The 13,051-nt window shown below is 49.5% G+C and overlaps 1 protein-coding gene across 8 annotated transcripts in view; it reads right to left on the bottom strand.

Annotated features, from left to right (window-relative positions):
• CPEB1 (cytoplasmic polyadenylation element binding protein 1) overlaps positions 1-6,854 on the bottom strand; it is a 75,791-nt gene extending 68,937 nt beyond the window's left edge. Inside the window, exon 1 of one of the 8 annotated variants that reach the window (XM_034783850.1) lies at positions 6,715-6,854. In XM_034783850.1, coding sequence (XP_034639741.1) covers positions 6,715-6,729 — 15 coding nt within the window. In that variant the 5' untranslated portion in view covers positions 6,730-6,854. Of the gene's footprint in view, positions 1-5,676; positions 5,801-6,577; positions 6,608-6,714 lie in introns of those variants that run through there. The other 7 variants (XM_034783851.1, XM_034783860.1, XM_034783853.1 and 4 more) reach the window with 7 other exon arrangements.
• Between the last annotated feature and the right edge of the window lie 6,197 nt (positions 6,855-13,051).

Here is a 13,051-nt window from a genome sequence, read left to right as displayed (position 1 = left end):
ACTAAGTAGTCACCTAAGCACTGTGCATCATAGGCTAGGTCTATACTACAGACCTATATTTGTATAACTACATGCTTGGGGAAGGTGAGGATAAAAAATCCACATCCCTGAGCCATGTAGTTCTACTGACCTAGTGAACCATGGGGTAGCCAGTGCTATGCTGACAGGAGAGCTTCTCCTACCACCTCCACAGGAGATGGATTAGCTCCAGCATAGGATTGGCTTCACTTAAACAGTGCAGCTGTGCCCAGGCACCATTTTACATGCAGACCTGTCCATAGTCTTCCTGTTTCCCCATTTCCTCACTACCTCTTTCTTCATATAGTACAGGACAGGGCAACCTGTCCTCCTCCATCTGGCTAACATTTCCCTTTCACCCCAACTATCTTGACCTACCTCTCAGGATATCATACTAGTTTGTGATGACCAATTAGGTGGCCCAAAGGGTTGAGAGAGAATTTGTTGTGGAGCACATGCTATGTATGCTCTCGTACAGCTTCAGACAAAGTCAACTGTCAGGGACCTGGTTAGAACATAGGAACACTGACAAATCACAAGCCCAATGATTGTTCCAGTCAAGTGGAACAAATTATGATTATAATGTTCCCAAATAACATTAAGTCCAAAGCCTTCATACTGTGGAAACATGGGTAAGGCATGCTGTGGCATCATTATACTGCAAAATGGGACTAACTACTGTGCAATTTAGACAACCCTCCCCTTTCCCCTCATATGGAGGATTCTGTAGTGTAGACAGGACTCAAGCAAGACCATCTGCCTTAACTATCTTTAAGCCAGGATGTCAGTACCCATGGGCCAGAGCCTGCCCAGCTGATTTCTCTGGGGTATAATAGTAGGACACTGCACTGTCAAGATTAGCTACTGCACTGCATTTTAGCAAACAGAATGGAGAGGGGTGAGGCAGAAGCCCAGGAATTGCTGCAAGAAAGGCAATACAGAACAGGGAAAGTGAGCAGACAGGAGGCTGTAGAAGGAAGAAATATAGGGCAGAAACAGTGGCTGAAGAGCAGGATAGTGGAGGGAGTGGGAAAGTAGAATATTAAATATTAACAAAGGCCAGACTCCACCCTTCTTTATGAAGATTTCCCATGGACATTAGTGGGGGCTCTGTTGTGGTGGAGGGGGTTTGGACTCCCACATTCATGCTCAAGCCCAAACCATAACTAAGCTGAATTTGCTCTATCATGTGACATAACTGTCTTAAATAGCTCTGCCTAACAATGCTCAATACCATTTCCCAGGCCAGCAGAGGCAGTACAGAAGATTAATATATCACAGGGAGGATATACTCTATTGCATAGGTCAATCTTGTCTATACTAGCAAGGAAGCCATGTTAAACAGTTCCTGCTAGCAAGATGCTGAACCATTCTGGCAATTACTGATTTATTGAGATTAGAGTTGCCTATCCACAGCAGCTCTGAAAGACCTCTGTAGGCCAGCCTGAGACCAGGCTCAACCTAGCTGGGCATAACAGATCTGAACGTTTTGTTTGATGGAAATTTACAATACTCTGTATTTAACATTTCTCAGGATTTTTTATTTTGAGACCCAGGATTCCCTTGATACATATATCTAAGATACCCAATAAGAACTTTGGACTACAGGTCCCTCTGAAAGGAAATGCAAGGAGTTGTGACATGGCTTCAGAAGAGCCAAATGCAGGAAAACTGGATTAGTAAGGTAACTAGTGATGGGGAGCAGAACAGATTAGGAAAAGGAAACAAATTCCAATGGTACCAATTTAAGAGAAGTCCACAATGGCATCTAAGTTGAAAGACACAGGAGAGATCATGGCCGGTATAACCCAGGGCAGTGGCTCATCCTTTCCGGACTACAGTACCCCTTTCAGGAGTTGGGGTATGCAAGACGAATCAAAGTTTCACCTCACTTTGAAATTAAGTGTATACAAAATCAGATAAATACAAGAGTCACAGCACACAATTACTGACAAATTGCTTCCTTTCTCATTTTACTATATTATAAAATAAATCAATTGGAATATAAATACTGTACTTACATTTCAGTGCATAGTATCTAGAGCAGTATAAGCAAGTCACTGGTTGTATAAAATTTTAGTTTGTACCGACTTTGCTAGTGCTTTTCATGTGGCCTGTTATAAAACTATGCAAATATCTAGATATTTGATGCATCTCCTGGAAGACCTCTACATACTGCTGGTTGAGAACTATTGGCTCATGGTATATCTACACTAGAGAGGCCACAGCAGCAGCTGTTCCATGGCAGCTTAGATGCTTACTACTGCCGTAATGTTACCTCAGAGACGCAGCTAGGCCAGTGGAAGAACTCCAGCAGCAAAGAGGAGGCAGTTCTAAGAGCTGCTGCCCATTGAAGTTGGGGCTTATGGATCTCCCTTCCCCCTCCCCCCATGGCTTTTGGCTGACTACACAGTCAGCTTAACTCAGGGGTGGGCAAACTTTTTGGGCCAAGGGCCACATGGGGGTTGTAAAACTGTATGGAGGGCCAGGTAGGGAAGGCTGTGCCTCCCCAAACAGCCTGGCCCTTGCCCCCTCTGACCCCTCCCACTTCCCACCCCCTGACTGCCCCCCCTCAGAACCCCCAACCTATCCAATGCCCCCTGCTCCTTGTCCCCTGACTGCCCCTTCCTGGGACCCCTTGCCCCTCATCCAACCCTCCCCAGGACCCCACCCCCCCACTGCCCCCACCCCAGAACCTCCAGCCCATCCAACCATCCCCTGCTCCCTGACTGCCCCCTGGGACCCCCCCACCCCTTAACCCAACCCCCTTACCACGCTGCTCAGAGCAACATGTCTGGCAGCCGCGCCACCTGGCTGGAGCCAGACACACTGCCGCTCTGCCCTGCAGGAGTATGCAACCTTGCTGTGTAGAGTGCTGCCCACATGGCAGCGTGGCTGCAGGAGATGTTGACAGTGGGGGAGGGGCCCGGAGGTTAGCCTCCCTGGCCAGAAGCTCAAGGGTTGGGCAGGATAGTCCCATGGGCCGGATGTAGCCTGCAGGTCATAGTTTGCCCACCTCTGGCTTAACTACATCTCAGGGTGAGTTTCATATCCCTGAGCAACACCACTATATTGACCTAATTTGGGAGAGTGCCCAGCCCTCAGCTGTGGCAGCAAAGAGGAGGCAGTTCTAAGAGCTGCTGCCCATTGGAGCCAAGTGAAGCTGGGGCTTATGGAGTTCCCCCTCATGGCCTTTGGCCCTGACTACACTACAGCCACTGCAGTAGGACAGCCACAGTGCACTGTAGTGCTGAAACTTCCTACAGCAATGGAAGGTGTTCTTCCATTACTGTGGTAGCATTTCAAGCATAAACAAGACAACTGTGCCAGTTTAAACCCCCATCTATGTGGAGGGTTAATCCTATTGGCATAGGACAAGTAATCCACCTCCCCAAGAGGCAGTAGCTAGGTCAATAGAGTTTTTTCACTGACCTAGAGCAGTCTAGGCCAGGGTTAGGTCAGTTTAACTGATCAGGCTTGTTGGTAATCTATAGCAGTACCTAGGTCAACAGAATTCTTCCATTGACCGAGCTATGTCTATACCAGGTGTTAGGTTGGCACAGCTCCGGTGCCATTCACACCTCTGAGGGCCATGCTACAACAACTTAGTTTTTAAATACAAGACCAGGCCTTAGTCTGGGAGTCTCTCCAGCTGCTGCAGCAAGCATCTGACCCCACCCCTCAGTTTGACCCTGGACTAACAGAGTTTTGATTATCTAATTCAACAGTGTTCTTTGGGGGAGAGAAGATAAACACCCATGGCTATTGTTAAACACTACATTATGGCATTACAGCACTTTGGACATAATTCCCAATATCATTTAATGCTTCAAGTTACCCACTTTCTTATCTAAGACAAATAAGTGATGCTATAATTAGAGCACTATATTGCATCACCAGAGCCACTCAGCTAGTCAGACGGTCAATGGAGTTGAGGGGCACCATGGTCATGGCCCAACCACTTTTTGGACAGAACAAATCTGAGCAACTGCTAACCCCATGCACCAGGTTGCCATGCCACTCAGACTGTAGAGCAGTGGCTCTCAACCAGGGGCCCAGGGCCCCCTGGGGGGCTGTGAGTAGGTTTCAGAAAATAAATCAGAAAGCAGGACAGGTGTTAGACTCGCTGGGGCCCCAAGGTAGAAAGCTGAAGCCCAATCCTTGCTGCTTGTGGCTGAAACCCAAGCACAAGCAACTTCGCTTTGCAGGGCCCTGGGAAATTGCCCTGCTTGCTACCCTCTGCCCTAATGCCAGCCCTGGCTTTTAATCTAATGGACATGCAGGAAAAGTGTTGTTGTGGCACAGGTGGGCCATGGAGTTTTTACAGCACTTGGGGGGCTTAGAAAGGTTGAGACCACCTGGTGTAGGGGTTCATGGGTCAAAGGGGTCAGGCTGCTGTTGGGGGCAGCTGAATGGTAAAGAGGGAGACAGATTTGCCCCCACCTTTAAATGGGGCTCCACAGTCCCTAGGTGTGAGGAAAAGGTTGCACAACTGTCTTCCGTTTTAAGCACAGGTATTTCCATCTCCAGGGGCAAGGATCTGGTTCTTTACACAAGCTCTAAAGTCAGAAGAGCATAGAATAGCTTTCATTATGAAATGTGAAGGATTGAGGACCCATATCCTCTGTGTACTTCTCCAAACCTCAGTCTGGATACACACCTTCTAGCCAGCAATCATTACAGGAAAACAAATCCTGAGAGGTCTGCTTGCACGTTTCCCTGGTGACATCCTAGCCATATGTGCCCTAATAGGCAGCAGCAACTATGGCAGACAAGCTAGCCAGGGTTTTATCTGACAACTTCTTACAGCATGCAGACCTTTCTTCCTAAGGGATTTAGTGTTTTCTTCACAAGCCCCCAATGTTCGGATTGAGCTGTACCTTTGAAGAGAGGTTCTGTACAATCTGAGTCTCTAAAGGTTAGCTAGGAAAAATACCAGGCAGTGAAGCACCAAGTGCTAGTCTCCTTGCTCACAGTAGGACAAGATAAGGGAAAGGAGTAGGGCTTCAGCCCAAGCCTGAAGGGGGGGCTGGCAGAAATCATAGCAAAGTAAGGTACACTACAGAAGAGATCTGAGCCCAAGTGCTTATGCTAATTTCTTACCATAAATAGTTAATTCAAACTTTGGTTTTCCAACCCCCTTTCCTGTCAGTCCAAGCAGAGCGCTGTGCTCACTCCCCTACCCCAGAGCAGCAGCAGGTGCGGCAGCACGGAACCGCGGCTCACGCTGGACCAGCCTTCCCCGCCGAGAGCGGTGCCTCTGGGCTCCCCCGCCCCACGCTGACAGCTGCTCTCACCCGAGAAGCTGGAAACAGTGCGAGTCCAGGGCCTCTGCGCCATACCGAGCAGCGCCCGGCAGGGGTGATTGACCCGCTGCCGACCCGGCCCAGCGCCCTTCCCAGCCGCGGGTGGGGGAGGCACAGAGAGCGCCCCACTGGTAGCCCGGACTCAGGACCGGCTCACCCTGCCCCGCAGGCCGGGCCCCTCTCCGCCCCGCCGGCAGTGAGAGCCCCTCACCCACCGCGGACAGATCCGCAGGGAGCGGCTGGAACCCTCCCCTCAGCAGCGCCGGGGCCTCAGGCCGGGGCGCCCTCGGGGCACAGCGATGACCAAGCATCCTCCGGCGGGGGTCGCCCTGCAGCCCCGACCGGCCCTCACCTGGCGGGCTCGCCCTCCTACCGGTGCCAACAGGTGCCGCTGCCCCGGCCGGGCTGGGCGTGTCTGCGCCCGGGCGGCGGCTCCGCCGCGGCTGCTGCTCCGGGCTCCTCAGCGAACGTGTGAAACCACGTGAGGGGGCGGCCCGGCTGGCGCTGCGGGGACCGGCCCTTAAAGGGGCCGAGCGCGGAGCGCCCCGCCAGGACCCCGCCCCACCGCTTCGGGCAGTTAGCGCCGTCCAGCTCCCCAGCCGGCGCCGGGACACCCTAGCCAGGAGCCCGCACCTCACCCACTCACCGCCCCGGAGCCGCCAGCCCCTGCGAACTCCCCAGCTAAAGCGTGCAGGGCAGGGCGGCAGGCTGCTCCCCTCCCAGACATGCAGCCGGGTCCCACAGCCCGTGCACGGGGGCCGAGGTCGCGCAGGCCACGCCAGCAGCACCGCCGAGAGGGGAGCCCGGGGAACTGGACGTTGCGCAGCGAGGGTGGAAGCCCACACGCACTCTACCGGCCCCAGCACCAGAGCTCGCAGCTGGGCTGCAGGAGGGGCTAGAGGGCGGGTCTCGATGCCCGGCGAGCCGCTGACGCCGGCACCTGCTGGCCATTGCACCCTACGCCCCCTGCTCCAGGCCGGCCGCAGAAACTTCCGCAGAGCGAGAGCGGCAAACTGGCGCGGTCAGATCCCAGCGGGTCTGGCTGCGCCACTGGTGCCCTGAACCCTCCCCGCGGGCCGCAGCGCCCCGAGACCTGCCCCTGCTGGCCGGCCTGTCCCCGCGCCAGGCACGAGCCACCCACCGCGAGCCAAGGGGGCTGGGCAGGGCTCAGACACAGCGCGCGGGGGGTGATGTCTGCCCCCCACCCCGACGGAGCCCCCCGCTAGAGCAGCCGCCCCCACCCTTCTACCTACCACCAACACTTCGTCACGAGGAGTCTCGCGCGCCCCGCCCCCTCCCGCCCGCGAAAGCCAACACGCGGTTCCGCGCCGGCCAGCACGTGCCACCCCGCCCCCCGGGCTCGGCGGGGGGAGGGGCGCGGCGGACTCACCAGAGGGAAGGCCATGGGGCTGGGCAGGCAGGGTCGCTGCGGGGCGGGTGGAGCTGGCTGGTCTCTCGCACCAGCAGCAACGGGCGCTGCTTGGCCCCGGAGGGTTTTATAGCCGCCCGCGCAGGCGGCGCCCGCTTCCCGGGGCCCAGGGGGCGTCGTCAAAGGGCGGGGCCGGTCGGCCCGCCCACACCCGTCGCGCCCGCCGCGGGGCCCCAGCCCCGGGGAGTTTGCAGACTCTCCCTAAGGACAGTTAAAGGGAGCGCCGCTCGTTCTCGGGGCTGGGTAGGCAGCTGCGCAGCGGTGGAGCCCAGACTCCCAGCTTCTGCCCTGGCTCCAGGAGAGCAGGGGGACCTAGTGGTTAGAGCGGAGGGGCTAGGAGCTCGGACTCCTGGGTTCTGTCCCTGGCTCTGGGAGAGGAGGGGAGTGATGTCTAGTGGTTGGGGGCTGTGAGCCCAGATTCCTGGTCTCTGTCCCAGGTCAGGGAGGGGAGCTATTGGTTAAAATAAGGGACCTGGGACTCAGGACTCCTGGGTTCTGTGCCAGCTCCAGAGGGGGTTGGGAGCCAGGACTTCTGTAATCCATTCCCTATCACCCCTCACTGTTCTTTGCTCTTCACACCATGGCCTGGGGTATGTGTGCAGTCAGATGGGAAGGCTGAATGAGGCTTTGGGTACTCATGAAGTATCAGGATTGCTAGGAATTTGCATGTATGGCTTAGAACTCCAAGCACAGCATCACAGGGCCATTTTGGCAGGGGCCCCCCACCTAATTTTATTTCAATAAAATGCAGCCAAGTTGCAATGACCCTCACTCATCTTTCACATGACAGTGAAGCCTGCAGGGATGCCAGGTTCCAGAGGGAAATCCCCCTGAACCAATGGGCAGGCAGGAGAATTCTGGATGGATCCATAGCAGGATTCAGCCCTCAGTGACTATGGGCTTGTCTTCACATACAGTGCTACAGTTGTGCAACTGCACCAGTGCAGCTGTAGCACTTTAGTGCAGATGCTACTATGCAGATGGGAGCGCTTCTCCCATCAGCATAGTTAATCCACCTCCCTGGGAGGCGGTAGCTCTCCCGTTGACATAGCACTATCTATACAAAGGGTTAGGTCAGTACAACTATGTCACTCATGGGTGTAGATTTTTCACACGCCCAAGCAACATAGTTGTATCAATATAGGTGTGTAGTGTAGAGTGCCCTCTAAAATATATTTTTAAGTTTAAGGAAAATGACCAGTTAAGTGTTCAAAGTCCAACCTATGCACATCTAGCAAGCATTGACTTCAATCCCCTAATCCTCCAAAGTCTTAAGCACAAAAGTAACTTTACAAACCCATTGGGGATAGTCGTGCATCAAATTACTCTGAGGGTCTGGATCTCAGCTGGAATAGACTTCACTGGAGCTAATGCCAATTCACACCAGCTGAGAGTCTGGCACCATGTTAATAAATCCACAGGATTGGGGCCCAGGTTATAATACTATTGTGTCTGTCCATTGACTGTGTTAGTTAACTGACTATTCTTGTCTGGTTTGTTGAAAATATTTTTTTATTTGGTTTTGATTGTTTGGGCCTTTCTGGAGATGCCTAATATAACCTACTATTTAACTGTAAGTACACTGACTGGTTTTAGCCCTTTTCTTTAAAATTTCTTATCACTGCTAACACTGGTGGTAGTAACATCAAGAACAGTATAGACAGGCATTTTAAGCACCATGCTATTCAACTCAGCTAGGAGCATATCTGCATAATTTGCTGCTTAAAAAGCCATTGGTACCCTAGCATTCCTAGTTTTGCTACAACCACTAGCAAATTTTAGGAAAAAATTCTTAGTATGAACAAAATGTGTCTGAAATGAGAATGGTATAGGTAGGGGTCAGATTGGGGAGAAAAACAGGTGCTTTTCCAAGCTCTGCCCATAAAATGAACTCTGCCCACATGAGATGCTGCTAATTGTAGTTTGTGCAGATGTTCAAATTACAGTTATGCTGCAGGCTGTCTGGTCTCCATGCACTCCTCCTCACTGGGATCCAAGAACACCATCTTGGGCTCAGTGAGGCAGGTATACCCTGGCCCACTGGGCTTCTTGACCTTGGTTTCCCCATAGGTGAGGGGGCGTCAGCTGTCATTCAGAGGAGGTTGTGCAGATCTTCATACTATCATTCTGCGTCTCCTTTCTGCCATGCCTTAATGAGTGGTGAAATAGTCCACAATGTTGACATTCAACATATATTACTAGGTGTATGAGTTAGCCACCAGTGAAATGAAAGAGGCAGTTCACATCTCTCAGAGCAATTTGTGGTTCCCCAGGCAGACTTCGCCACATCAGTTTCATTTGGTTCAGGTTTTCAAGGCTCTCAGCAACCTGATCAGCTAGAGATGTGGGGGAATTTGGGGAGGTTAGGCAGAGGGCAATGAAGACTTCTTAGATTCTGGAAAGCAAGAACTTAAGGCATCACGAACATGTATGCCACACTGCCACATACTGGCTCAAAGGAGAAATCTATGCCCATTAGATTTAAGGGCAGTAAGAGAGTTTTTAAACGTATTAGGAACAAAAAGAATCCTGACAATGGTATTGGTCCATTACTAGCTGGAAATGGTGAAATTATCAATAATAATAATGCAGAAAAGGCAGAAGTATTCAATAATATTTCTGCTCAGTATTTGGGGAAAAAGTCATGTCCTATGATGATGATGATGATGAAACACTTTCCACTCCAGTAGTAACTCAGGAGGATGTTAAACAGCAGCTACCAGTGTTGGACACTTTTAAATCGGGAGGTCTGGCTAATTTGCATTGGAGAGTTTTAAAAGAGCTGGCTCAGCAGCAGTACCATTAATGTTGATTTTCAATAACTCTTGGAATACTGGGGAAGTTACAGAAAACTGGAAGAAAGCCAATATACCAGTATTTAAAAAGGGTAAATGGGACAACATGGATAATTTTAGGCTTGTCAGCCTGGCAGATCTTGGGGAAGATAATGAATCAACTAATACAGGACTTGATTAATAAAGAATTAAAAGAGATAATATGATTAATGCCAATCAACATGGGTTTATGGAAATAGATCCCATCAAATTAACTCAATTTTTCCCCATAGATTACCAGTTTGGTTGATAAATGTATAGTGTTGCTATAATAGACTTCTGTAAGACATTTGTCTTTGTATTGCATGACATTTTGATGACAAAACTAGAACAATACAAAATTGACATGGCACATATAAATGGATTAAAAACTGGCTAACTGCCAAGTCTCAACATATAATTGTAAACTGGGAGTCATCACTAAGTTAGTGTGTTTCTAGTGGGGATCCGCAGGGATCAGTTCTTGGCCCTACGCTATTTAACATTTTTGTCAATGACCTGGAAGAAAACATAAAATCGTCCCTGATAAAATTTGCTGTCCGGGAGTGGTAGATAATGAAGAGGGCAGAGAGATCTGGATCGCTAGGTAAGGCAAGCAAACAATATGCATTTAATACAGACAAATGTAAGTCATACATCTAGGAACAAAGAATGTAGGCCATACTTACAAGATAGGGGACTCTATCTTGGGAAGCAGTGACTGAAAAAGATTTGGAGGTCATTGTAGACAATCAGCTGAACATGAGCTCCCAGTACGACACTGCAGCCAAAAGGGCTAATGTGATTCTTGGGTGCATAAACGGGAATCTTGAGTAGGAGTGGAGAGGTTATTTTACTTCTGTATTTGGCACTGATGTGGCTGCTGGAATAATGTGTCCAGTTCTGATGTCCCCAATTCAAGAAGGATGTGGAATAATTGGAGAGGGTTCATTTAGGGATCTGGGGCAAAAAAAATAGTTGGGGATTGGTCCTGCTTTGAGCAGGGGGTTGGACTAGATGACCTCCTGAGGTCCCTTCCAACCCTGATATTCTATGATTCTAAGAGCCAGGAGAATGATTAAAGGATTAGAAAACATGCTTTTTAGTGATAACTCAAGGAGCTCAATCTATTTAGCCTAACAAAGAGAAGGTTAAGGGGTGACTTGATCTCAGTCTACAATTAAAATACAATGTTGATAAATGCAAAGTAATGCACATTGGAAAACATAATCCCAACTATACATATAAAATGATGGGGGTCTAAATTAGCTGTTACCACTCAAGAAAGAGATCTTGAAATCATTGTGGACAGTTCTCTGAAAACATCCACTCAATGTGCAGCGGCAGTCAAAAAAGCTAACAGAATGTTGGGAATCATTATGAAATGGATAGATAATAAGAGAAAATATCATATTTCCTCTATATAAATCCATGGTATGCCCACATCTTGAATACTGTGTGCAGATGTGATTGCCCCATCTCAAAAAAAGATATATTAGAATTGGAAAAGGTTCAGAAAAAGGCACCAAAAATGATTGGGGTATGGAACTGCTTCCATCTGAGGAGAGATTAAGACTGGGACCCTTCAGCTTGGTAAAGAGGTGATTAAGGGGGGATATGATAGAGGTCTATAAAATTATGACTGGTGTGGAGAAAGTAAATAAGGAAGTATTATTTACTCCTCATAACACACGAACTAGGAGTCACCAAATGAAATTAATAGGCAACAGGTTTAAAACAAACAAAAGGAAGTATTTCTTCACACAACGCACAGTCAGTCTGTGGAACTCCTTGCCAGAGGATGTTGTGAAGGCCAAGACTATAACAGGATTTTAAAAAGAGCTAGATAAATCCATGGAGGATAGGTCCATCAATGTCTATTAACCAGGATGGATAGGGATGGTGTCCTTAGCCTCTGTTTGCCAGAAGCTGGGAATGGGCAACGGGATGGATCACTTGATGATTACCTGTTCTGTTCATTCCCTCTGGGGCACCTGGCATTGGCCACTGTCAGAAGACAGGATATTGGGCTAGATGGACCTTTGGTCTGACCTAATATGGCTGTTCTTATGTTCTTATAAGTATCTAGGTGGGGAACAACTATTTGTTAATGGCCTCTTTAATCTAGCAGACAAAGGTATAACAAAATCCTATGGCTGGAAGTTGGAGCTGGACAAATTTAGTCTGGAAACAAGCCTAATAAGGTGTAAATGTTTACCAGTGAGGGTAATTAATCACTGGAACAACTTACCAAAGGTTGTGGTGGATTCTCCATCACTGGCAATTCGTAAATTAGGAGTGGGTGTTTGTCTAAAAGATCTGTTCTAGTTCAAACAGGAATTATTTCAGGGCAGGTGTCTGGCCTGTTTTATGCAGGAGGTCAGACTAGAAGATCACATTGGTCCCTTCTGGCCTTGGAATCTACAAATCTGAGCCCTCTACATTACCAAGTAGGGTTTTCTAGGCCACAGCTCTCTTAGGGGGCGCTGATGAAGCAAAACTTCAAAGAGACTTAATTTGACCCTTTGCCGTTGACTTCAATGGGAGCAGGAAAGGGCCCCAAGTGGAAAGAAGCACTTGGTCTCAAAGCGGCACTGGAGAGAATTCCCCAATCTCTTAGAACCAAGGGCTGTTTACTTTTCCTGTTTCTAATAACTCCCTTCGTGCTTTTGCTAACGCTCCAAGGCAGTTGAACAAGGGAGCAGCTCATCTTCATGGCCTGCTTGATCCTGCAGTTGCAAGGATTGGAATTGCCAGTAGCCTGGCCGCAAACTGTGATGTCATGAATACAGGACCTGTGATTTCACAAAGCAGTGATGCAGAAGGAGAAGCTGAGTTGGGGAGAGAGAGGGGTTGGCTCTTTTACTAGCACAGAGGTTGCAGAGGAAAACCAGGAACTCAGCAGCAGTATGTCTGAATAGTTTCTCATATCAAGGTTGTCCAGATGTGACAGTCCCTCTTTAAGTTAGCAAGGACTTGTCCACTCTGCCTCAGGAAATGCATCGTAGGGGCACCCGGGAAGGAGCACAGCATTCACTGGCATTAGTGAAAGAGCATCATTTGGGGGCAGAGCCTGTCTGCTGCCATGTCAACAGCTGCTAGAAGGAGAGAGAGGAGAATTCTCACCACAGTTCATGCTAATGAGGCCACTCTAGCATGATCCAACCCCCTGAAGTCACTGGGGAGAGGAGTCTCCCCAGAGCTTACTCCAGGGCAATAGCAAAAAGCTGCTCAAGAAATGCAGTGCAACGTAAGAACGGAAGGCATCAAAACAAAGATTAAAAGCGTTGCGCTGTAATCCCTCATTCTCAGTGTTCTGTTTGTACATGCCACTTGGTGCTGAGAGCTTCTGAAATCTTATAAACTCAGTGACATCGGACTGGGTCAGTGCTTGGGGGGAACCCCTTAGTAGCTGCAGGAAGGTGCTGCTGTTTTAGGAGGGGGCACTCTTTTTTTTGTTTTTGGCAGGGAGGAATGCCCCCCAG

This window comes from Trachemys scripta, chromosome 10 (assembly GCF_013100865.1).
Source record: "Trachemys scripta elegans isolate TJP31775 chromosome 10, CAS_Tse_1.0, whole genome shotgun sequence".
Classification (NCBI taxonomy): Eukaryota; Metazoa; Chordata; order Testudines; family Emydidae; genus Trachemys; species Trachemys scripta.
Note: the sequence above shows the minus strand (reverse complement) of the source record. Positions and strands in the feature narration are given on the sequence as shown.